Source organism: Nannobrachium achirus (genome assembly GCF_963921795.1).
Source record: "Nannobrachium achirus genome assembly, chromosome: 3".
Lineage (NCBI taxonomy): Eukaryota > Metazoa > Chordata > Actinopteri > Myctophiformes > Myctophidae > Nannobrachium > Nannobrachium achirus.
Genome location: NC_137812.1, coordinates 55,028,127 through 55,055,912, shown reverse-complemented (window position 1 = coordinate 55,055,912; position 27,786 = coordinate 55,028,127). Strand labels below are relative to the sequence as shown.

At 41.7% G+C, this 27,786-nt stretch overlaps 1 protein-coding gene across 1 annotated transcript; it reads left to right on the top strand.

The window, feature by feature from the left end:
- Positions 1–810: 810 nt before the first annotated feature.
- hap1 (huntingtin associated protein 1) lies at positions 811–26,895 on the top strand (the record flags this gene model as incomplete). Its single annotated transcript, XM_080722271.1, has 15 exons — positions 811–1,114; positions 2,705–2,893; positions 15,936–16,012; positions 16,200–16,316; positions 16,593–16,687; positions 17,095–17,212; positions 17,458–17,536; positions 18,045–18,175; positions 19,021–19,095; positions 19,524–19,735; positions 20,263–20,475; positions 20,812–21,185; positions 22,113–22,307; positions 22,553–22,655; positions 24,155–26,895. Coding segments are annotated over 15 exons (2,760 nt in total), but the record flags the coding sequence as incomplete, so codon positions are not given.
- Positions 26,896–27,786: the final 891 nt, after the last annotated feature.

Below are 27,786 nucleotides of genomic sequence, written 5' to 3'. Positions count from 1 at the left end.
AATGTATAAGCTCCCTCCAGTTATTTTGTGTACAGTATTGTCTGCATTAGACTTGTAGAATGGAATAGAATAGAGTTCCAAGCGCAATAATTACTCCTTCCGACATCCAAACATTTCTTCCAAAAGGAAGGTGATATACTTCACGACAAATTGTAACTACAAATTGAAGTCATTCCAAGATTTGGAACGACTGTCTCAGAACTTCCTCTGGACTTGTTTACCTCCAGATGTCCTGAGTCTCCGAACTATACAGTAGTTGGGATTTGGGAAAGCCTTTCCGAATCTGAAGATTTTCCGACTTCAGAAGGAGTATGTATTGGCCTTTACTGTCTGATCATGGCCAGAATATTGTCATTATGTATCGCAGCCTGAATCCTTAGAAGCACAGAGCATCTCTTCATGGTCACTTGAAGGTGATACTCAGTATTAACTATACAGTAGAATCTACTGATGGATGGGTAACCAGCAGTGACTCTGATACAAACATGCCAAATGAAATTCATCCCATAACTCTGTTGCACTCATCAAATGCAGCTTCACAAAATTGTATTGTTTTTGCCTGATCGAGGGTATAATGGACATATGGTAATTTGTTTCCTTTGTTATAATGGGGGCCTGTAAAGTCCCTGAGTCTGTAACAACAAGGGCTACACAAATACATTTGAGTTGAGACCTCCAACGTGGCTTGGTACAATCAAACTGTTTCACAGATACAGTATCTACTGTAGGGTGGAAATCAAATCTCACTTCCCGTCTCTCTCTCTCTCCCCCCAGATCCTGATGCCCTGGCAGCCTGCAGTTATTCCCTGAGCCACCAGGGGGCCTCTGTCCCTCCCTGGGACGCCCACCCTACTGTCCCCTGCATTCACCCTGAATCCTCCAGCACCAGTCAAGCTGTCCCACCCTGCTTCCCCTCCCACCTCACCCTCGTCATCCTCTCCTCCTCTTCTACTTTCTGCGTTGTCCTGGCCACCGCAGGCCCTCCTGGACTCCCAGTTTGACTTCTCCTCCCTCCATGAGGGGCAGGGGGAGGCGTCATGGGTTCACTTGGCCTCGCCTGGGAACACCAGGCAGCCGGGAGCAGGGGGCCACCATGATGTTTCAACCATCACAGGTAGGTCTCGCATGAAGCTGAGAAGCTTTATACCCTGTGTATACGACAATACCTGTATGTGACATAGCTCTGTTTACACAATGCTGTACCAACTGTTTCCAACTGTATATATGTTCCCCCTTTTCAAAGTTTTTTTATTATATTTTGACACTTGCTTTAGCAATGTAAACTTATGTTTTCTCATGCCAATAAAGCAATTTGAATTGAAATTTAATTGAGTTGGATAGAAAGAACTACCGTCACGAGTAAAGAAGAATCTGTGTTTGGTCAGACGACATATGTCGTGTCATAATATTAACATAGCACAGTGTAGCATGAGTGGGAATTTTTTGAGAAAACATTTTGTAGAATGAAGGCCTGAAATAGTTAATAAGATTTATATCGGGCAATGGGGGTGACGATCCAAAATGTAGCGGCACGACTGGTCTTCAACCAGCCAAAATTCTCATGTCTCCCCCCCTTCTCCGCTCCCTCCACTGGCTCCCGTTTGCGGCCCGCACTGAATACAAAACACTGATGCTGACCTTCAAAGCAGCCAAAGGTACGGCTCCTCCATACCTCCAAAACCTGATCAACCCCTACAACCCCACCTGTTCTCTCAGATCAGCCAACACAGGGATGCTGACAGAACCCTCCCTAAAAACCCCAGGACAAAAATCCTCATCCTAGACAATTTGCCCTCCCCCAAACTGTGGAATAAACTCCCTGTCGCACATAAAACTACAGACTCACTCCCTAGCTTCCGCCGTGGACTGAAGACTCCTAAACCCATAGCACTACTGTAACACTCCCCTTCCCTCAATGACCATACATGAAGCTAGATAGCATCTTTTAGTTTTTTTAGAAATGTTTTTCTTTTTTTACTGATTAGGTGCGTGGTCTACCTATGTTATTGTTTTTCTAGATCGATAGTCCTATGCATTTGTTATATTGTTGTTGATGTACTGACATTATCTTGCTTATTATATTGATGTATTACCTGCTTATTGTAAGTCACTTTGGATTAAAAGCGTCTGCTAAATGCCTAAATAGTAAATTGTACCATCACTTAAACAGTAAAGAACATGTAAAGATTAGAACAATCTGTGTTTGGTCAGACGGCATAGGATATTAACATAGCACAGTGTAACATGAGTGGTAATTTTGTGAGAAAACATTTTGTTTTGTACTTGTTTGTTGGCTGAATCCCAGATGGTTAATAAGATTTATATCGGCAGTGGGGGTGACTTAACAGGAGTAAGTCTACACCTCACCTCTAGAGGGCAGTGTAAACCTGTTAATTTCATTTCAGCCTGCCAGGAGCTATTGTCTGAAAGCTGTCTCCTTGTTCTCCCTTTCTGTCCCTACTTTGTACTCATTAACATCTCTCTCTCTCTCTCTCTCTCTCTCTCTCTCTCTCTCTCTCTCTCTCTCTCTCACACACACACACACACACACACACACACACACACACACACACACACACACACACACACACACACACACACACACACACACACACACACACACACACCTACATTTTTTTTTACCCGTGCACTCATTAACCACCTGTGCACACAATATACCACTCACTCATACACACACTCCCAGACCTTTGCTCAGACCTGCCAGAGTTGGAGCTAGTGAGCCTGCTGTCAGAGGGTCAGCCTAACTACACCCTGCGTGCTGACTCCGTGTTCGGCTACAACAACGATGACTGGCTGCACACCACTCTACTGCCCCCAGAGGTCGTACTGGGACTCACGTATGAGCAGATTGAGGAGACGCTGAAATACTTCCGTGAGTGCAGTTCCATTTATAAACCTTACCCATCTGTAAATTGCTATTTTCTGAGGTTCTGCTTTTAAGACATTTCAGCTTTATTGGACAACACAGTGGAGACTGAGAGGGGAAAAAATTATTATTTTAGAGACGTGACACTGGATGTAAACCCTAACCCTGGCAGTTGGTGTCATTATGCCCTTCCCTTTGAAATACATCATGGGAATTGTAATGTAGGGCTGTCAGAAATTATTACATAATCGTCTAATCGCAATTATTTGACATCATCGTGATTATTTTTCATAATCGTCATAATCGTTTCCATGTTGAAAAATGTTCATATATTTAAAAGAAAGTCAAAAATAGAGGAAATAGCAGATCTACAAGCTCAACGTTGTGAGCTTGTAGATCGGCTATTTCCACTATCAATGTTCTTTTTTAAGTGTAAAGTTGTCAAATATGTCAGTAATTTCTTTGTATATTTAGGTTGTGTGTCATATCTACCATGTGCAACTTCAAAGCCTAACAGAAATGTAATTGTCCACGACAAAAACACAATTAAATCGTTAATCGCAATTATTTGAGTGAAAATTAATCGTCATGTAAAATGTCCTAATCGTGACAGCCCTATATATTGTAATGCGTTGATTTCATAAACTTTAATTGTCATAGGCCATAGAATCAGATCTCTTTTGCCCTCATGCTTTTGACCACAAGTGGAAATTTCACTGCAGTTAGTGACCTCTCCTCACTAACTGACCTCATATGTTTGCCATTGATTGACTGGATGTGACGGGATACCCATTTTCTTTTCTTTTTTTCACCCCTGTGGTGACCCACACGTGTTTGTGGGACCTAATCTCTCTACCTTCCCCCTCTCATCATCACCATACCCCGGGTCACAGACACCAAATGCCACCAAGCTGATTAGCTTTGCTGTCTCTTCTTAAGCTCCGTCCCTCTGAAACCCCACGACCATATCCATGTCCCATACAGCCTCCGTGGTTTCATTTGTCGTGAACCGTGCCCACTCTGACCTCATAGTGTCAGGGTTACCATGTGAGTTCCCACAGCAACCCAAAACAAATTTACAAGTTAAAGTAGAAGTGTAATGGGCAAGGCTTGGTTCTACTTTCTGCGTCTGTGTAGGCGCGAGGGTCCGCAGGCATAATCTAATTAGCTTCTTCCAGACAAGTGAAGGATTTGTGAGAAGAGGTGAGGTCTACTGTCCTAGTTAACTCTACCTTGCATCAATTATTTCTGTGCATTCCTTTTATTCTCTAAAGACCTCAGATTCTAATAGAAGTATTTTTGATTCAGCTTTCTATTCAGTTTGTATTCCTGCCACTATACTGTACAATGTACATCACTTCAAGACCTTTATTGTCACATCATTTAACACTGCAGGTATATTTTTTGTGCACAAAGTATGCATGGTCACAAAGTCTGGGATGCACGCGGATGTCCCTTTGGACCTGAGATGGTGACAAAATGTCCTTCTCTATTGTCTAGAGTAGCTGGAATACTGTGACATGGAACCCATCTGTACCTGTGTAGATGTATTATGGATTACATTGCCATAATATGTGCTGGCCTGGGCAATATCATGAATTTACCAAAAACCTCAATATCAGGATATTGAAATGATTATTGTCAATAATATATATATTTCATAGTGTAAGTAATAAAGTATGACATAAATCATCTCTCAATTTATACAACTACAGAGTGGCATAATATGCCACATCATAATATTATTACCAACAAATACATACAGTACACAACAACAATTACACCTCACATTCACAGTTTGGTAGATTTACTGTATCAATAATGGATCATCATTTTGCCATTCTAATGCCATATCGGCCAAGCTTTATTGTCAGCCTTTTTGTTTGGGAAACCCATTCCTGCTGATAAGCTTTTGGGATGTAGTGATTGCATGGCTATTGGCTAACTTATAGTAAAGCTATTCTGTACTAAACATTGTCTAATCCAATCTACTAAGAGCTAAGACAACAATCGAACCTGTCCCATATTGCTGATCCATACTATACCCATACGTAGCACGTGGTTTACAGTATATGCACTCTCAGTACAAGATATGAACTTTGAAGTTATGTTTATGAAGTGTAAGACCTGTGGTAGTTACTGCTCTTTGGCCTTGTACAAGGAAAATGCTTTCTACCCTGTGGTAGTTACTGCTCTTTGGCCTTGTACAAGGAAAATGCTTTCTACCTGACTGTGTATCTGATGTACAGTATCTTGTACTAATGTCAAATAACTTTTGACTAAACTTCGTTCTTTAGTTTATATGGATCTTCATTCTTCAGAGATAACATCCACATATTTATTTAAGTTAGTGCTGATGGGTAAAAGATACTTAAGTTAAATATTTATAATTATTCAAATCAAAAGTGTATGTCATTGTTATTTTTTTGTTTTGTTAATTAGCTCTATATTCTTATAACTATCAATGCTATAGAGCTTATCGTGTATGCTGGACCTGAAAATGAAATTTCTGTTTACTAAAGACCTGGAGAGGTGGCGAGACACCTGTTACAACACACTATAGTAATGATTACTATGGGAATATAGAACTATTTAACACTTATTTTTTAAGAAAAAAAAAGATCACTCACACCACCTTTAAATATTTCAACAACATTTCAAAGAACACTTTACAGATAAATTTGCAAGTCAATCTCTGCATATTTCAGTATTTCAGTTGAAGCTACAGTGCTATTGTTGATAAACCTCGGCAGCCAATGACCTCGCTCCATAGTTGTTAGGTTGTCTTGGTTGTTATTTGCGTTCAAATTAGTACAGCATGATGGGATAGAATAGATCTGTTACCTACATGGACATGTAATGTGTGAATAACTAGACCAGACAACACATACAGGACTTCAAACTAACTAAAGGACTATTATGAGCAAACATCATACTTTTTGTATGGCAATGGCTAACTCATCAGGTATTGTAAACAGTGGTGTGATATGGATTTTAGAAGTAGTACCCCTCTAAATTCATGACGTCACTTGCACGTCAGGTACGCGCACGCGTGCACGCGCATCTGTGCACGCATGCCTCGCATGCTCGGTGCTAGTTGAAATACTGTATTCAACATCACAACATTTTTTATGTAGCCTAACTATATTTCTTATTATTTAGTTACATTATAGTTTCAATTAATGTGTTTCAATTAATGTATTTTTAATATAAAATAACTTTACATATACATAGACTTTACTTTACAATCATAGACACTTTCGAAACTCTCCCTCCGCTATGCATGCAGCTGCAGCTCTGACAAAACAACACACTATAGCTTCGTTTTTCTTCCACTCTTGTGAAGTAAACAGATGAGATGTTCAATGCAAGGCGAACGTGCTGCTGGCCGTGTACAAGTGTAAATGAGGATGTAGATGAGCCTACCCGAGTATTGTTATGCAAAACAGCTAGCCTGGTAGGGGGGTCGTGTGTGCGTGCATGTGGGGCGTGCGTACGTGCAGCTTGAAAAAAAGAAGTGTGGGCTCGCCGAGCCCAACCGAGCCCACGGCATCTCACCCCTGATTGTAAATAACATTTAATTCAATCAAATCAATACAGATATTGGACACATCTGCAGGTTAGTGTGCAATACATGTGGTTGTTATGGATATTTTGCAGAGCTATATTTCCATAGAAGCTTGTGTTGATAAAACCTAAGTGGCCATTGCCCTTTATAGGGTGTGTGTGTTCAGTCAAACATTGAACAGTGATACAGTATCTGTGTGTTATTCATGCCCAGGCTCATATCAGTCAAAGTGGCTTCTCATGTCAATATTGAATGTGCTTTCATTTGGAGTGACACACAATGTATGGGTCCAGACAAAGTGTTAAGAAGGCTGTTGCTCAAACAGTACTTTTACCTACATGCAGATTTATTATTTTGCCATGCAAAAGCAAATAGTACTTTTACCCTACAGGTAGATTTATTATTCTGCCCTGCAACAGTAAACAGCAGCTTGGGTGTTCACAGGTCACAGATTATCACTTGATTATGGATTTCAAATCAACAAAAGCTACACCCATGAGACTAAATCACGTACTAACCACTCCAACGCAAGTGGTTTTCTTGTGCCCGTACTTAATAGACTAGAGTTAACCTAGTATTTAGTAGACTTAGTAGACTTACTTGTCTTAACCCTTCAGTGACCATGTTTTCTATCTTCTTTGTTGTTGTTTCACAATGCAAAGTTTATCTTAAGAAAGGCACCTCAAAGAAAGTATTAACCAGTTGACTACCTAGTGTATTTAAATCTCTTCTCTTGACTTTAATCTCAGTTAATCTCAGTCTTTACTGTGACTTCTCTTAATCCCAAGTTACATTTCCTTTGTGGTCTGTTGTTAGTTACCTTAAACTCTTAATCCTTAATTTCCAATGTGGTCTGTTACTATACTGATCTCCATGAGTAAAATCAGTAAAAAAGGTGAGATTCATTGAAAAAGAGTGCACAACACAGCAGATCTCGATTTCGTAGTAAAAGGGGAGGACACAGGATATGATTGTTTGGGGGAAAATAATCTAAGGGAGTGTAATTGAGAGGCAGAGAAAGTTCCTCCCACCCACCCATTGCGTGTTGTACCTGACCTGGAGGAGACCGTCTGAGGGTAAAATATTAATGGAGACGAGGTAAATATTTAATGGTGAGGACACTGCAGTATAGTGGACCAGGCTAGCAACAGGGGAAGGAGGTATGGGATGGACGGAGAGATGGTGTTTTGTATCTGTTTATAGAGGGTTTGAACTTGGCTTGACCATGACTTTGTCGCCCTCTCAGCTTTTCTTCTGAAAAACTGAAAAATCACAAAGGGACAAGGTCTGCCTGGTGTCCTTTTGAAACAAGAAAAGGCCTGGGTGTGGCAGGAATGTGACCTGAATTAACAGAAATTATTTAAAAGAAATGTACATTTGGATTATTATTTGTATTGTAATGAAAATTATATCAGACATAAAGTAACCTAGACTTTATGTAACCTAACATCCTATCTTAAGGATTGTCTGCAAATGCGTTTTGTAGTCATCATAACATCACTAAATAATTCACAAAACACAGTTCTTGTATATCCTTTACATAAGCCTGACATAACAAATAAATTATTGATTTCATACTGAGAATTCAGCGAATGAATCTAGACAAAATCAAATGCCTGAGCTTTTTGAGACAAAAAGTAGGTTATAATGGTGCATGTTTTGCTGCAGGTGTGTGCGCGTGCGTGAGTGAGGGGAGGGGAGGGGGTTGCCAAGGGTGCAGCAGTGTGACGTGCAGGGACGAGCCGTTGCAGGAAGGTACCATCTCTCTATTTCATAGGGGTGTTCAGGCTTTATTGCAGCCTGCCTTTAAACCAGATTAGCTTCCCTACATGGGGTTTTTGATGTGTAAAATAAAATAATCGGTTAGTGAATGGCCTCATCCGTGAAAAGGACTTCATCATCTTTGTCAGAATCTCTGTGTAACCGTTCCCCCTCCTCCACCCCCGTGCCTCTCCATCCCCTTGCTTATCCCCGGAAGTCCAGCGTGGCCAGGTGGATGCTGGCAGGGTGAGGGGAGGGAGAGGAGGGGAGGGGAGGGGTGTGACGTCAGACTGGCCTCACGGTCGGGAGGGATTACATATTAACACAGAGGAGCTGCCAGTGCTGCACACAGACGACACCAGGCTCACTGTAGAATGTGCTCAGAGAACGGCGGACTCTGCCTCCCAGCAGCGAAGACGCATCAGAGCCCCTAGAGGGATAGAGAGAGGGATTCATCCTCATGGACGGAGGGACGGAGGACGGCTTCTCCCCGGTCACCATGGAGGTGTGGAGCTCCTTCGTGTCGGACGATGAGGACGAGGAGGAGGAGAAGAGCAGCTCCAGCCTCGGGGAGGAGGTGGAGGTGGCGCACAAGAGGAGTCTCTACGCCAACAGCAACAACAACAACAACGTCCACAACGGCAATCTGTGTGGGGAGGTGACGCAAGGTGAGGGAAGCAAAGGGACCGCTAGAGAGGAGAGGGGATGTAGAGTCAGTGGGTGCAGGGGAGAGAAACCGGTGCCTCGGAAGAGGCCTTGCATGCTCGAAGTCAGTGGTCAGAATCATCTTTATTCTTTACCCGGTTTCTTTACTCAATTGGGGAGTCCTTGTGTTATGGATGATCAGATTGTTTAACGGTGTGGCTATGCACCGCTTGTTATGCGGCACGCTGCAGTGACATGCGTCAAAGTGACAGTGTGCTTGTGTTTGAATGTAGGATTGTTTTTCTAGTGCGACCTTTAGTATTTTATGATGCAGTGCAGCATGCACTGTTTAATCCAGTGATGCCATGGACGCTACAGCGCACGCACGCACACACACACACACACACACACACACACACACACACACACACACACACACATCCGCGGTTACTGACTGGGTCGCTGTATGCTGTATGCAGTATGCATTAAGCGCTGTAAGCTGGTCTGTCTTAGCGTACCGTATGTGCGTCGGTCTAAGCACACATCCTCTGCAGATCTTCCACACTGTGTAGAGCGTCTCACTGAGCTGCAGCACCTGGACGTGATGTCTAAATATAGTGAGCTGGCATCTCCTTCCCTAGTGCAGTGTGTGAAGGTCATTGATTGTGAGTGTGTAGCTGGCACACTGCAGCAGTAGCAGCATTTTAATGCAGCATGTCTTTGGTTGTCATTGACCCGACTGAGCAGTGTGTGGCTTGGATGCAAGCAGCTCATCAGATCTAATCTGTTATGGTTAAGTATAACATGTTATTCCATCCTAAGTGTATTCATTATTATAAAGGCCTTTTTCTTATTCTGAGCCTAAAAAACTGAAAATGAAACCATGACCTGGATATGAGCTGATATGATTTAAGAGGTTAAACAACCCCAAACGTCCCCTCTGTCTCATTCATGGTTTTAAGGGATGTTCGTCCCTAGTGTACATTTAACATGTTGCCCTAGTTTTCAGTCTAGACTTGAGTGCTGCAAGACTGCCGCCCCCATACTAGATTAACCTTAGTAAAAGATGATTTTCCCAATTAATTTAATCGGAATGAAAGGCACATTTTCACTCGCCTTTTTAGTCTTTTTACTGAGACTTGTCTGAACTCCACAGTTAATCTGAGTTCTGAGAAAGCATCTGTTTTATTCCTCCACAGTGTGTGGCAGTCTTTGTCTAAATGGCCGTTTTATCTAACCCATGCTGCGACCCTGGCATCCTTCCAGAGGAAAAGGGGAAAAAACCTGTCCGTTCATTCCGTTACACAACAGGATAAAATATACTATTGGATGCTTTGTTTTCATCAGGGATAAAATTACATTAGCCCTGCGTTGTACGAGGATCTGGTGCCGTCGCTGGATTGTTATCTGAGAACGTATGGCACATGTCCTTGAGCTGCATAGACTAGACATGACACTAACCTAGAAAAGTGTATTTTTAAATCATACCGTAGGCGTTTAGCTGACTATCTGATCCAGAGCAGCTTGTTACACATGAGCAGAATAGGGTTCAGTAGACTCATTTTTATGTAATACTACTGATTTATTGATCAAGATTCAGGCTACTACTGATACAAATAATTGCGACCGTCAGGGAGCAGTTTACTATGAAAACCTCCACCGTCCGTCCGTCCGTCCGTCCGTCCGTCCGTCCGTCCGTCACACGTCACACCTTTGCCCTGCTCATATCTCCGCATCAGTATGACATCACACCACATGTGTACACAAACCTTTGTGTACGTTGCTGTGGCAACAGTCTGTTGTTGCTGGTCTGTTAGTGTACGTTAGCAACCACCTTAGCAACCATGGTTTTACCCTAGCAACCAACTGTTTACCCTAGCAACCAACTGTTTACCATAGCAACCATGTGACATCACACTGATGTCAGATACTCAGAGCAGGGATTTCTCCATAATATATGGGCATAAAAGGGATTCTGTTAGGGATCTCCATATATGGGCATAAAAGGGATTCTGTTAGGGATCTCCATATATGGGCATACAAGGGATTCTGTTAGGGATCTCCATATATGGGCATAAAAGGGATTCTGTTAGGGATCTCCATATATGGGCATAAAGGGATTCTGTTAGGGATCTCCATATATGGGCATAAAAGGGATTCTGTTAGGGATCTCCATATATGGGCATAAAAGGGATTCTGTTAGGGATCTCCATATATGGGCATAAAAGGGATTCTGTTAGCTGTTAGTGATCTCCATATATGGGCATAAAAGGGATGCTGTTAGGGATCTCCATATATGGGCATAAAAGGGATTCTGTTAGGGATCTCCATATATGGGCATGAAAGGGATTCTGTTAGGGATCTCCATATATGGGCATAAAAGGGATTGTATCCCAGATGATGCCCTGTTAGGAGATCCACACTAACAGAATCCATATATGGTCCTACCGACAGCTGCTATAAGCCAACCCTGGCGATAAGGTCTGAGTCGAAGAAATGCTTCTTTCCTGGCAAGAATTGCCCCTTTATACTGTAGGGCTCGTTTGTGTATTGTATGACATCACGCCACATCATCGGCTGAGGACTGTGATGTCATCATATCTCCATATATGGAGACATAAGTTGCTCATGCCCAAATATGGGCTGGTGAGGTCAGACTTAGTGTGATGCGTAGGTTATCTCCATATATGGAGATTCAACTTCAATGAGTAACCATGGCAAACTGTCAACTGCCCGTATGTCTTGATAATTGGTAAAACAAACTTTTGGCCTATTTGTGGAGATAAGCGACCAACGGTCGCTTATCTCCCGATTAGGGAGTCTTACTGGTGATAATGAACCTCATCATACCATTGAACTGATATTCCACTTAGGAACTATAGGTTTTATGAAGTATTTGAGATGCCCATACTCTCAATGGACATACAGTACTACAATCTAATTTATGAAATGGAAATAAAATACTGCTATACTTAATTTGAGAAGTAGGGAGACGTAGCAAGACTTTATTTGTTCCAAATGGGAAATCCATTTTACTGCACAACATGAAATATAATCACATTAATTTATTTTGATTCAATAATCACCATTTGTTACTATGGCCAAAATATTGTTTTCTTTTTTGTAGTGGCAATGGAAAGATAAATGATGGCTGATATATACATACCATTACCACCACAAATTATTAACAAGTGTTTTCACAATCGGGTGTTTACCCTTGGTTGTGGAAACCAGATAGTGAGGAATAAGTAGCCTACTTACTACTTACCTACCTACTAAAACATTCGTTACACAAATTAATTATTTCACTCATTTTGACAGCCCTACATAAAACACAATCCATACTAACAAAAGACGTACAACTTTAAAATATAATAAAATATATAAAACACATACATTTATATTAACTTTGGGTTCATCACTTCATGATGATCCCATCGTAATTGGAAGTGAAGAAAAGGATAGGTAAATAGAAAGTGAAGTTGGGATATTTGTTACGTCAACTAAATCCCATCAAGTTCCTATCCTGGACTGAAGGATTTAAGCTTATTCTGCTGTTGCATTTTTGTTCTTTAAAGCCTGATTTATTATATTTATTTGCACATTATGTGTCACACTGAAAATAGCAGATCTACAACGTCACAACAAGTTGACTGCAACTAGTTTTGAGCTTTTAGATCTGCTCAGGCGTAAAATAAATCCATCCGGATAGCAGCATCTGCTAAATGTCAGAATTGTTTTATAATTAGTTTTATGGATAGTGATTGATTCATTCACGTAGAAGCATAGAGTGAAATGCTGAGAGGGAGACGACATACTAGGAGACATACTCTAGGAGTTTTATCCCAGACCAACTCAAGTACATTTGAGACTGGAGGAGGGCATGCTAATCACTACCTACTTCAACCATGGGCACATAGGGCTCTATTTTCGTCGTTTACAGAGGAACTACTTTATGTATATCATATAACATTGAAAGACAGATGGATAGAACACAGTACTTTGCGTAGGATATCATCAATTACAAAAGGGAAAAAAGCATTCAAAAAGAGTGAAGAAAAATAAGGAAAATTAAACAAAAAGAAAGGGAAGATATTTACAGTGGAAAAGGAGAGGTAAGTATTGGCTTAGACTATTACAAGTTTCAATTAGCATAATCCTCCAGTCTCGTTTATTTATATTAAGTATAAGATAGGACTTAAGAACCCATTCAGGCCGGGAACACATTTTGCTGTTTGGAAGGGGCTTACAGTACATGTACAGTATGTAGCAACATATTTGTTTTGTAGGCTAATTTCTGATTTAGCCCCATTTCTATAGGTTAGGCCTAAATGGGTTAAGGTAGTGTGTGTTGTACGTGACAGGAGATACAGGTACACAGAGCACCAACTCAACTTGGCACAATTACTTCTCTCGTTCATTTTCTCTCTCTGTGTGTGTGTATCTCTTTCTCTCTCGGTCTCTCTGTCTGTCTGTCTATCGCTCGCTCGCTCACTCGCTCACTCTTTCTATGAGACACTAAGGAGGACTTATAAGGGAATACACAGTACCAGGCCTTTTGCATTAGCCTGCATAAGTTGTTTGAAAGTTCACTTGGATTCCTTAATTTACAAGTCAAATTATTTTATGCAAAAAACAAAACAGTTATTATATCCTCAGTAATACGTAAAGGTTTCTTTGCTGCTGATACATGCTCATTTGACTTGATGAACACATTTTAGCTGTGGATATTTGTTTGATCGATAATGTGTTGGAAACATATTAAACCGTAAATGTTCCATAACCATATAAGATGATAAAAGAAATGATGACCAAAAAGTGAACTGCATTACTTTCAATAGTAGAAGATGCAAATACCCAATAAGCTGCAGGCACTAGTTATGTTTATACCAACTTGCTTGACTGTACATTTGATTGAATGTAGTTTATATATGCTGTTCTGTTGCTCTTGGTTCTGGGGGATGGAACCCAGTCCACCCTGCTGCCAGTTTAGCTTTAGCATGTTGAGAATCCCTTTCACGTGCACAAATTAGCAAGTGTGGTAATAGAATGTGTGGGAAAGCTAATAGGCCACACATTCTTGAACAGTTTAATAGCATACATAGTGAGCCATGTCGTGTACATGTTCAGGTAATTGCAGAAATGTATGCAGAATATTTCCACATCATAATTTGTGATCACTTGATTATCTAAGCAAAATACTCGTGCCCCAAAATAACCGTGCTTTACTGTGCCGACTCAAAGCTGTGTCCTAAGAAAAATAAAATAAAACAAAGTAAATGTTGTAAATACATGTAGATAGCAGAATAAATGCAAGTACTCAAATCACTTTGTAGAGTGAATATATGTACAGTACAGGAAGTGCATGCTCACATGTATGAATACATTGCTATGTATTGACTATCCTACAATATATAAGCCATATTTGCCTCAGACAGCATTATATTGTTATATTTTAGTTAGTATATTTTGTTTTCTAGGCAATGCTGTTGTTACAAATAAGTAAGTTGTCAACAATTTAGAAGTGGCAACTTAGTGACTCTCGAGACAGAGTCAATGATGGCTACGCCATTGAAGAGAGACAGACCGAGTGGGCATCGCCCTTTCTTTGATGATGGGTTCCCAGTTTGGCATCAGGTAGATAGATGGGTTATGATATTGTAGCATTTCAGTGGCAGTCTATACAAGCTGTGTATCTACCGAATCTTTGTATCTTTCTCTCACTGAATCTAGTTAATTAAATTGGCCACATCTAAAACTACACCTTATATCAGCATTTAAACCAAGTACAGATAGATTGATATGGTCCATAATTTATGCCCAGTAGAGCTATACAGGCCTAAGGCAGGCTCAGTCCATTAGGTTGATTAGAAACTGACACGGCCACTCAGTCATTGTTTTTAGGACACATTCCCAGCACCTCAGTATAATTACATTAGTCTAGTCTTTCTGCTGAAGTTGGATTGGAGAGGTGGTTTAGGAAAATGGTTTGATACTGTGCATGCAGTGGTGATTCATTGATTGTTTTTTATTTTTTATGTTAGGACTTAATAGACAGCATTAGTTTAAGTATAATGTCTAATGATAATCTATACTACTTCACCCCTGTCAGCTCTTCATAGTACCTAAACAAACAAACCCATCATCAGGATGTAAACAGAGTTTCAGGTCAGATACTAATCCCCCCCCCCCCCCCCCCCCCCCCCCCCTTCTGTACTACCTTTCAAGGCTCCCAAACAAGAAACAACACTAGCAGTACCCTACCGTCCCCCTTCTGAGCTATATTGGTATGTGAGGTAGATAGGTAAATAGACAGAGAGAAGCTCTTAATGGCGTCTTATCTGGCATAATAAGGATCATGGTAAGAGGATCAGTAATTGGCATACCACATGGAGATGTTGTGGTCTGACCTGGCTGGGACACTTGAAAAGAACTCATTCACACAGTAACAAATCCTGTCTTTGAAGTGGCTCTACTTTTCTTCTTGTTACAATAAAAAGCTTGAATGTCGGCTTAGTAATGAAGCCAAGTATCCTTTTAATTTCCATTTGGTAACATTATTACAGCTTCTTCCCAGAACTCATTCTCCTCCCCCCCCCCCCCACACACACACACACACACACACACACACACACACACACACACACACACACACACACACTGCAATATGGGCTATTGGGCACGTGCAATATTGTACCTAGTGGATGAGTCCCTGTGGTCTCTACTTATTTTAATATTTCAAGATTTCTTTCTTAATATTTATTGTATGAACTATGGATGTTTTAAATTTGACAACAGACTATGATGACTTGACTATGACAGACTAACAGTTTATGGCATAATGTTGCTCTATCTGTATTTCTTTGTTGATGCTGCTATTTGTTTTAAGTGGATGCACTAAATGAAATGTATGTTCCATACAGTGTCAATAAACATCTTATCTCTTATTAATATACAATGACAAGCTGTTAAAGACTACACATGGCAAAGAGTAGCAGAGACTGCAAATATGAGCAGTTGTCAGGTTTTCCTTTTCAGCAATTAAATTACTTGCTATTTCTCTCCGCCCTGCAGTGCTGTGCTCGGAGAGAGTGGGCCAGATCACCAAGACGTACCATGACATTAAGGCTGTCACCCACCTGTTGGAAGAGGTAAGAAAGCCACACCACACAGTACGTCATTAAATGAAATACAAAATGAAGTCTAAATATGCATCTAACTGCCAAATGGCATTTCTCTAAAAGCATGCATTTGCAGAATCTGAACTAATTTGCTACCCGATGCTGCATGTGAAAAATGGTTTCTTTTCATATAACCCTCTTAATTGTGCCCTTTTAGAAAGAGCGTGACCTGGAGTTGGCGGCCCGTATTGGCCAGTCTCTTCTGAAGCAGAACAGAGAGTTGACGGCCAGGAATGAAGTGCTGGACGAACAGCTGGACATTGCCAAGGAAGAGGTAACAAAACCCATCACATCATATACTGTAGAATATTTACAGTATATTTAAGAACACTTGGTTGGTTATAAGACACATTTTGCCACTGAGCTAACAATGACTTGTGACTTCGCTATCGTGTCTTATCCTGTGTGTTATGTGTACTTATATACAGTTAGAGGTGGTCTCTACTGCGATTATAGGTGTTTTAGTGCAGCTGACAGGAATCACAACCTCATACTGTAACTTGCTACAATAATTGTTCTGTTTTAACACAGTTGATGTTTTATTGAACAGATTTCACAGCTTCGTCATGAGCTGTCCATGAGAGATGACCTGCTCCAGTTCTACGCCAGCAGCGAGGAGGTAGAAGCCTCTGAGTCCCGCTCACCGTGAGTGTACACCACCACCTGCTTTCTGTTGTAGAACCAGGAAACTCTGTTTGTCCCTTTCCCTTCCTTAGTCCACTTCCTCCCGGGTGCTTCTGTGTTTAATCCTACTAACAACAACACTGCATGTTTAGTGCAATGGTGCTGACAGATTCTGCTAAAAGCAGAATCTGTCTTGAGAGATTACATACTGTACATGGAGGAATATACTCAGAAATTACATACATCTCTGAAGGAGGTTGTGCTTTCTCTTGCTGCATATCTCTGAAAAGGATAGGTAAATAGAAAAAAATATATGTATATTAATAGAAATCATAGACGACATATCAGTTTAATTGGTGTACAATCTTGAAATGGCTATCAAGAAAGAAGGGATGACCAACCATCACTTTCTCTGCTGGTCCTCCTAGAATAAGAAGGAACGAGTCAACCAACTCTCTCAACTCTCTCACCAACCTAGTCCACTATGACTTCCTGCATCAGAAACTCAAAGGTCTGGAGGACGAGAACCGCAAGCTGCGCTCAGAGGTGAGATACACTACAAGATCCAGCCTGAAGTGATTGATGCAAGCTGGTTTCTATAGATGGCAGAATTAATTAAGCTATTATTATACTGTACTGTATATCCAGTAATATTGCTCAATCACTGTATTATTTTTAATTGTGCTTCTTGCAATCAAATTGATCTTGAGATGTTGTGACTGAGATTTAATTGGTATCAACTGAATTAAAAATAATAATACTAAAGTAAATTACATGAATACCTTTTCCAGGCCACTGAGCTGGAGTCAGAGACCACCAACTATGAGGAGCAGGAACAAGAGCTGGTGATGGTGTGTGTGGAGGAGCTCAGTAAGTCCCACAACATAAGCACACCCATGTAATCTTATTTCATACAGTATTTATGACATGTCCAAATTATATAAGCAGCTTTTTAATCACTTAAGCCCTATACTGTATACTGTATACCTTGTTGTACGACGAATATTTTCATATTTCCTGATAATATAATAAAAGAATAATAATGCAATAACCCAAACCGTTAAATGTTAAAATGGAAAAGGTGTCCACTGTCCAGTGCCTTTATTCACGGTGAGAAATTGATCTGAAATTAAATTGCGTCGCTTTAGGTCCGCATAATATTCCTGTTCTGTGTGGATGTACTCATGACACAAACGACAGTTAGAAAAAAATATATATTTTGGGCTGAATTAATCACAGGAAAAAGTGCCCCCGGTATATAAGATCCTTTTACTCTTTATACTGAAAATGAGTGGATGGAAGCTAAAATGCTTCATGGCTTAATGTAACATGACTGTGTGACTGTGTGACTGTGTGACTGTGTTACTGTGTGCTGCAGCGTCGGTGAACAAGCAGGTGGTGGACTTGTCAGAGGAGCTGGCCAGGAAGGTGGAGGACTCTTACAGACAGCAGGAGGAGATTAGTTCCCTGCTCGCTCAGATAGTTGACCTGCAAGCACGCTGCAAGGGGGTGAGGGAGACGCACACACACACACACACACAGACACACGCACACACACACACATACATAGGGCTGTCACAATTATTACATAATCGTCTAATCGCAATTATTTGACATAATCGCAATTATTTTGTGATAATCGTCATAATCATTTACATGTTGAAAGATGTTTATTATATATGTTAAAACATTTAAAAAATAATGGAAATAGCAGATCTACAAGCTCACAACGCGACGCGATGCGACGCGTTGTGAGCTTGTAGATCGGCTATTTCCACTATCAATGTTCTTTTTAAAGTGTAAAGTTGTCAAATATGTTCTTCATTTCTTTGTATATTTAGGTTATGTGTCATATCTACCATGTGCAACTTCAAAGCCTACAAGCCAAACAGAAATGTAATTGTCACAGACAAAAAACACAATTAAATCGTTAATCGCAATTATTTGGGTGAGAATTCATCGTCATGTAAAATGTCATAATCGTGACAGCCCTACACATACACACACACACTCACAGAGTAGCAGGGTACCCACATTGCCCCTTGACACGATCACTGGCATAGATACTGTACTATGCATACTACATACACATGATAAAAATGTGCTTTAACATGTCCATACGTGCCCGGAGCTTCCGTTAATATACAGACATAATGTGCTCTTGCGCACACGCCTAGGTGCCCTCCAGGACGATACTGTACTGTACATAAATCAAACGCCCTTCTTAAACTCTTATATAACAGAACCCATCAAATATTTATCCATGTCTCTTAAGCTGTTGCTTAGTTCCTCTCTACAAAGGCCCATATAGCTGCAAAGATAACACAACTCTGTCTTCCATTCTGTACATCTAGCTGACCAATGAGAACGAGGAGGTGAACCAACACCTGAATGCTTCCAGGGAGTGTCAGCTACAGCTCAAATCAGAGGTGATAAAGATCAGAAAGTACATAAGTGTGATTTGCAGTCTTCTGTGATGGTTATTCAGGTTCAGTATTATGTTATCCCTCCAAGTTTTAGTTTCATCGCTGTCGGGTGGAAACCTTGTCCAAAACTGTTACTTTACAGAAAATGGGGGGAAAAAGTACCAGTGTTCCATTACAGTAAGACAAACTTTACACACAGACTTAACATTTGAGCTTGTAGATGTGATATTTTTGCTACTTTTGTCTGACTCTGTAGTATGATGAAGTGCATGAAGAAACAAAACAAAAACCAAAAAACATACGTTGAAATACAGAGATTCAAGGTGTCCGGCCGACAGCAACAGCAGTATACTGGACCTATAATATTATGGTTAGTTAGTTCCTGTGACGTTTCCCTCTTTTGACTGATCTCTGTCTCCCCCTACCTGCAGCTAAAGGACTTGCAGGACAAGTACTCCCAGTGTGGGGACATGCTACGGGAGGCCAGAGAGGACATAAAGAACCTGAGGAATAAAAGCCTGCCCAACAGCACAGTGCAGCGCTACAGTGCTCTGGCTGCAGTGTTCCCCATGGACTCCCTGGCAGCAGAGATAGAAGGCACCTTCCGCAAGGGACTGGACAGCCCCGCCCCCATCGAGTACAAGTCAGTTTGGTTCAATCTAACACCGACCATTGTATATAAAATGATACATAATATGATATAATAATATACATTTTTGATCTCACAAGTCAATTTATTTTATTTAACAACACAGCAGGTATTTTATAAACGTATAAAATGGATATCTATTATATTTAGCTACCATATTTAACACGAAACATATTAGATATATTAAAACTAATATAAAATGATAATATCGCCATAAATATATTAGTTGTTTTTAACACCAAATTTATAAAGTTAAATATAATAACACGTCTTGTTTTTACACTTTGGATAATAGGATACGAGCGCTTAGACTTAGAGGATTAGTTTGGATTTTTTCTTTTTAACTCTTTAGAGTTGAACATTATCACTCACTTAATGTACACTGGTCTTTGAGGTGAAAATGTGGTTGCGTTGCATCTCAGACAATCTGACCCTAAGACCAAAGGTTATTTCTTGCGCTGGAACAAACACACATTAGTAAGTGATGTCATGGTCATCTGCGGTCCCGTCCCTCCCCACAGGAACCACCCGTGGCGCGTGTTTGAGACGGTGAAGGTGGTGAACAGGCTACGGTCTCAGTGCAACTCTCCAGCTCTACCAGGGTCCAGCCCGGTGTCAACCCGTTCCAGTCGAAACAGCACTCCCCGCACCAGCTACTACGGCTCGGACAACGCCAGCCTTAACCTGGAGGACCGACTCTTCTCCCACCACAGCCACAGAGAGGACAGCAACGAGTGAGTCTGGACATGCACGTTCCATCCATATCGTCATTGTCGGTTGGAAACCTCCAAAACCGTTAGTTTTGTATTTATCATTTATAAAAAGATCTAAAATAGTGAATTGGACAGGGACAGTAGATCGCCGGACAGGGACGATATCTTTCTTGACAGACACCTCTCCCTCTGTCTGGTCTTTCCTGTGTATCTTAACAGCTCAGGCATTACATTTAAATGTAATAAAAGATAAGCCCTCAACATTTGCACTTTTAATATTTGTATTTTGAGTTTGGGTTCATAAGCTGTACCGTATTTGTCCTCATCTCCATCTCTTTCTCCATTCCTCTCTCTCAGTGTGAGCGGTCCGAAGCGCCTGGGTCAGCCCGGTACGCCGGGAGGCCGCGATCTGGAGGCGGCGCTACAGTGCCTGTCGGCGCGGCAGGAGAACCACTCCTCCGAAAGGCCCTTCTTCGACGTGGAGCGCGAGCGGAAACTCTGGGCCCTGGCGAGGCACTGCGAGGAAGAGGAGGGAGGGGAGAGAGATGGCCGAGGAGGCCGGGAGGGAGAAGGCTCCAGCGGCTTCCTGACGCCCGGCAACGACAGCGTGGGTTCGGCGGCCTCCTCGTCTACGGGAACCAACTACTCAAACGGCAGCAGCTCGAACGGCGGCTCCTCGTCCTCTCGCTCCTACCTACCTGACCGCCTACAGATCGTCAAACCCTTGGAAGGTGAGCTGGTATACATTAGGGCATTCACCAAACTATTCGACGTTGTTCACCGAAGTCGAATATTCGCTTATTTTCATTTTTTTTTTATTGTTTTCTCTTTAAAAAAGATATAGTTTATAAAGCTTGGCTAGATAGGAAGTCATAAGAATGAGTTGTCAATGCCCCTGGTGGATGAATTTGTTAATGCTCTATAGTATACCAGGGGTTCTCAAACCTTTTTAGGCCGCGACCCCCAAAATAAACATATTTCAACTGGGGACCCCCACCCTGACAAGCACTTGGAATTGTAGGTATTACATTTAATGTGACTCGGGTTCCACAGATAAATATTGTGAAAATAGCAGATCTACATGCTCACATTGTGAGCATGTAGATCGGCTATTTTTAGTCGAATAATCGACTATTAGAATACTTTGAGGTTGAATAATTCGAATACTAAAGATCACTATTCGTGAATGCCCTAGTATACATACTACTATACTGTATGTTCCAGGAGGTTTATTGTTTATTGTCACCGGCAATGCAGCTGTTAGCAACAGTGCAGGGAGTGGAATGGTCTCATTGAGCTTCCTCAACAGTGTGGATTAAAAAGAATTGGGTAATATAATGAAATAATAGTTATAGGGATAAATCTAAAAAAATTATAATAACTGGATATCTTAGCATAGCATAGAGAACATACTGTGTTCTGTGGTTACAAATGATAAACAAAACATAAGCGGAAATGATGACACAGTTGAGGTCGTAGGGACATGATCAATGAAGCATCACATGCCTACTTCACTGTTAGATTTAAGAGAGCAGATCTCTTCCTATCACTCATCATCATCTCTCTCTGTCTCTGTCTCTTATCTCTATGTCTATGTCTCTCTGTCTCTGGCTCTTATCTCTATGTCTATGTCTCTCTGTCTCTTTCTCTTTCTCTAGGCTCAGTAACTCTGCACCAGTGGCAGCAGCTTGCTAAGCCCAACCTGGGGGGGATCCTGCAGCCCCGGCCAGGGGTCCTCACCAAAGACTTCAGGGAGTTGGAGACAGACATGCAGCATGTCTACAGCCTCAACGACCTGGAGGAGGATGAACCTGACCTAGTACAGTTTCCTGCAGCGCACAAACGCAGCATGGGTAAGACCACCAGAATTAGGGCAGGCACATGCGCACGCAGTACATACAGTACATGCAGTACATGCATACACAATGTCACACAATCTAACGGACCTGTAACTGGTATAAACCACTGGCAAACCTCACCACCTGTGTACATTTCCCCAGCATTACCATTTTACATTACATTATACAACTCACCCATCTCTCACCCATCTTGTGTTGTCTTGTGTGTGCCCTCTCCCCTCCATGACCCTGGCCATCAGTCAGTCCATCTGGTCCCAACCTCCCCCAGACCGCTCATACACACACTGTCACCACCTGCCAAGTCCTCCAACCATCCCTCCTCATCCCCTCTCTCTCCTCTAGGTAAGGACAAATAAACACACACTCACACACACCGAAATGCCACCCTTTTCTCATTTTCCTGTTATAGCGCCACCAGGCGGTCGACTTTTGCAAAAACAATTTCTCTCTCTCTCTCTCTCTCTCTCTCTCTCTCTCTCTCTCTCTCTCTCTCTCTCTCTCTCTCTCTCTCTCTCATGTGGTCAATACGGATCTGTCCGAATTTTCATATTACGTCCTGATTAGCTAAGATTGACCTCTAGTACCTGGCCTGCCAGAGACCTTTGCGCTGAGGAGCACATTTTCCTATTAGTGGTGCATGTAGAAAAGCGGAGAAAACCCTCTCATTGGAGAGGGTTCCATATAGCTTACTCGGTTGAGTTAAAAAGTCTTTATTATTAAATCATGGCTAGCTTTCAGCTAGGCAAAGTTCAAAAACGACCAACGCATTTCGGCTCAAGAGCCTTCATCGGGATCCAATCATCGTTTTTTTAACTGAAAGCCATGATTTAATAATGAAGGCGTTTTAACCGAGCAACTGAGCGGAGTGCCTTGGTAGTTCACCTGTTGTCTCATAGCGCATCACAACAGCCTATTACTACAATGGAAGGAACTTGCATGTGTTTGCTAGTAGTGCATGTAGTTTGGTATACTTGAGTGTGTGTATTGATGTTACATACACATTATGTATTTATACATACGCATGTACAGTGAACCAAGTACAATACACTTTATCTATGATTATAACACTGAGCTTTTGTTTTGCAGTGTTATTTTCATATAGTTCAGTGCAGTACAGGCTGGGTACACAGATTTCCTCTCCACAGGTCTCTATTGCTCTCTCTTTCTCTCTTCTTACCAGCTTGTCTTATCTCTTTGGTAGGAAGCGATGGTCGAAGGTCTTACACCAGCTCTGACAGAAGCCTTCTAGGCAAAGTAAGAGCTGTGGATACAAGTCTTCTAAAGGGTAGAGGCATGCAAGCAGATTTATTGAATGACAGAAGCACCAATGCTGTTTTTTTTAACACGCTTTTTTTAACACGCTTTTTTTTCCTCAAAATCATCCTTTATTATATTTTGACAAAATAATGATAATTATGTTTGGAGCATTTGCATAAGGTTTGCCTTATGTTAAAAAACGAAATCCCTTGTGTTGATCCACCCTTACCTTCCTTTACCTAAACCACACCCCGACTAACAATATCATCGAAGACACGACAGTACTACACTTTTCTTTGCCGACCATTGATTGTTGAGCATTGTTCTTGGATTATAAACATTAACAGATCTTGTTCTGACATCTTTGCCTTTTCTAGGTATGCAGCATGACCAACACCAGTCCCACTAACATCATGTTTATCCTCACGTACAGCAACCATACTGACTGCCAATGAACTGAACTAACCAGAATTACTTATTCGACTGATTGCCTGTCCTCATTTTTGTGGTCTGATGAAATGAAAAGATTCAGATCCCTTTTAAGCAGTCCATCATTCTTTTCATTGCCTCTCCTCACTCCGCAGCCTTCCCGCTGTCAGCCTATCAACTTGTGGGAACACTGAGCATGTGACCACCTCTTCTGGCTCCCAGCAGCCCTTTGGCCTGCCCTTTGACCCCTACCCAGGACGGCCCACCTCCACCTCCACCACATCCTCCCTGGGACTCCTGGAGCTTCTGCGTGAACAGGGCATCTCTGCTTCCACCTGCCACCACCACCATCACCACCACCACCATCACCACCATCACCAGCAGCAGCAGCAGCAGCCACTACACCCCTCCACTTTCCACCACACAAACATGACCCACCCCACAGTGACGGGAAAAGGCATATGGTCGATGCCCTCAAAGGACGAGGAAGACCAAATGAGGACAACAAGCGTTTTCAGCTTCAATCTGGTGGAGAAGCTCCAGCGCCTGGGCCTCCACCAAGTGGTGGCCTGGGGGACAGTGGGCACCAGTGGGGGGGAGAGGGAGGTGGTCAGCCCCCACCCACCCCCATGACACAGACCCCTCCCTCCCCAGTCTCCATGACTCAAGCTAGCAACGCTAGCTGCCACGTATAATCGCCATTTTGAGCATTTTCAGTGAGAGGGTCCAAACCCTCAGTGGCGGCATAATGGAAACGGAAGAGATCCATACCTCGAGCCATAATGGAAACGGAAGAGATCCATACCTCGAGCCATACTTTTCAGTTGTGTGTACAGTTCTGCTCTTTTCTACGGAGTTGTTGTACAGTAGATGGAATGCCATGATGTGTGTCTGTGTGTGTGTGTGTGTCCTCCATCTCAGGACTGTCACCTCACCATGTGTACCAGAGAGTCTGCAACACGTTATTATCTACCTTTTATAAGCGCAACAGAAACTATGTTTTGTGGCCTGTATTTTCACACTGTATTAAAGGGAAAAGTGCTCCTCAATAATGTTGGTTTGTAAAAAAAGAAAAAGAAAACTGTAATCACGGTATCATTGCTTTGTGTGTAACAAAGTTGTAATTTGAAGCAAAATCCATTAGACCAGGGGTCTTCAACAGGGGGTCCGGGACCCCTAGGGGGTCCTCAGAGTCACTACAGGGGGTCCTCCAAATCTTTGTGTGATAGAAACCTTTTTTTCTCCTTTTTTATAGAAACCTTTTTTTCTCCTTTTTTATATTAACCACTTGAACCCTAGCGTCCATATTCTGAGAACTTTAGCCAAAAATAGCAGATCTACAAGCTCACGAGCTTGTAGATCTGCTATTTTCGGCAAAGAGCTTTGGTGTAGAGGGGAAAAAGAGCAGACTAAGTACAGAGTGAAAGGTCAAGTTTATTAAGTATTGACGGTTCAAGTGGTAAAATATCTGAAAACCCAAATTGACATGAATCCAAAATACACTGATGATTGTGCTGTCAAACAATGAAACTACAGTATATGGAATCTATGAACAGGTCGTCTCTCTCTCTCAACTAAGGGGTCCCTGGCCTGAAAACGTTGAAGACCCCTGCATTAGACTACTGTTGTGCTAAATTATTGTCATTTTACATGAACCAAAACAACTGCTGATGCTGTCACTCTGAACACATGCTTTGAAATGCACTGAGATTCACCCTGTTTTCTGCTTATGAGCTGCTACAGTGAATGAAGTACATTGTACATACTGTAAATCTGTGTCCATTTACATTTTTTATTTAGCCAAGGATCTTATTATAATGAGTGAGCCAGTAGCAAGTCTGTGTTTTTTGCTTAAGGACACTTTTTATGTACACATAATAATACTGTATTGCACATAAGGTCCCACCAAGCACTTAAACATACACCTTGCCCAAAGTGGCAGAGATCACACAACACTGAATACAGCAATACTGCCCTGCAAAGTCAAAGAACAGAAACCATGTGAATAGTTAACCTGAGTAGAATGACTTCAATGTCAATCCTCTGTCCCACAGACTCCCACTAATAGTGCACAGTAAAATCCGGGGTTATTTGAACCCTCAGTGTATTAACCAAATGGACCTGGAAGGGTCCATACACAAGGATTTTACTGTGCAATTTCGACTCAAACGTGGGCACTAGATACCATATTGGCAGCTTTTCTTTCTCTGACATTTGAAGCCTTGTCATGGTGTTTGACATTTAAGACAAACTAAGCTAAAACAAAAAAGTATGCTACTGCTGTTTGTCTTTGTAGGGCTGCATGATTTATCTGACTGAGTAACCTTGAGGACACTGCAGCCTGGAAGCCGTTGCACTACACGTATACCCAGTACAGTACTGTACATCTTTACTGTATTTTTCAGTCCTCGCAAACACAAACCTCACCAGAACAATTCAGGTAGTCATCTGATACTTGCTTTATCAACAACATAGACTTGGATTCGCTATAGCAAATATACACACTTACACTCTCTGAAATTAAATCACAATTGGGACAGGCGTTCAAGGTCGGTTCTCACAGTCTGAGTGGGAGATAGACGTCATGTAAATATGAGCGAATAGTTATTAAGAAATTAGAGGTCCTAATTATTTAAAACTGCATGCTTTGACACTAGGTGCTTTTTGGACAATCAACAGTAGGGCAAAAAAGGCATAGGATACTATGGAATAAAAAGGGAATAAAGGTGCAGATTATCATGATTTGTATTGAGATGATAATCAACCAAACTGCTGTTTCTCAGATGGACAAAATGGACTCCTGTGTGCTGAACTGTATACTAGATTCACAGTTGTATATTTGTGTGTGAATGTGTATATAAATTGTACCACCTGTGAATTAAACCTTGTACCATGCATCTCCACCCAGTACACATTTTGTATGTTTGGATCACTTATTGGTCTATTCTGTGTGTGTGGATCACACACTATGGTCTATAAGCAGAAATTAAACTAGACTTAAGTGTTAAAAATGTGAAATGTTTATTTGGAAGCAAAACACACAAGAGTTTGACAGCAGACAAAGAATGCATTCCGTCTGAGACGTTGATCTCTTATCAGATGTCACTCGGTGCTCCGGCGTCCCCAGTCCACCCAGCCCCTGTAGTCCTGATCAGCCATGCAGTCAGAGTTCATTATCTCTGCGAACACAACATGCCTACATAAACCAAACAGAAGAATTCAAAACACATTGAAAAGGGTCTCAAATGTCATTTTCCTCACGATGCACTCCGACAGTCGATCAACACACCATGCACGCAATAAATTCATGAATAAAATATAACTCACAAAGATCAAGATGCTTACAAAACATTCTCAAATGTTTACACCCGCATTCACAAAGGATGACCGCATACCTGAGATGCCGTTCATGATTTGTTTGGTCATGACCTCACGCTCGTCCTCAGATAGCTGTGCCAGCCGGTGCGAGACAGGTGCCCGGACTGGGCGCGTCTGGACTGCCCCGGGCTCCTCCCGCCTGAACGGCTGCTGTCTGGCCAGGTGTTGTGGTGGCAAGAACCTGCTTTCTTTAATGCCTCCATTTAAAGAGGAGGATGCTGGCAGTGCCTCTCCGGATAGAAGCAGCGTAGCCGCAAGCGCAAGAAGAAGAATTACTTTCATTGCCATATCTGTATAAGAGGGAAAGTAAGATTGGGGGAAATATAAGATATAGTAATTCATACTGTATCGATATGCCTGTAGTGTTAGAATTGTTGTCGAAATAATGTTTAACCAAGCAAATAACTGA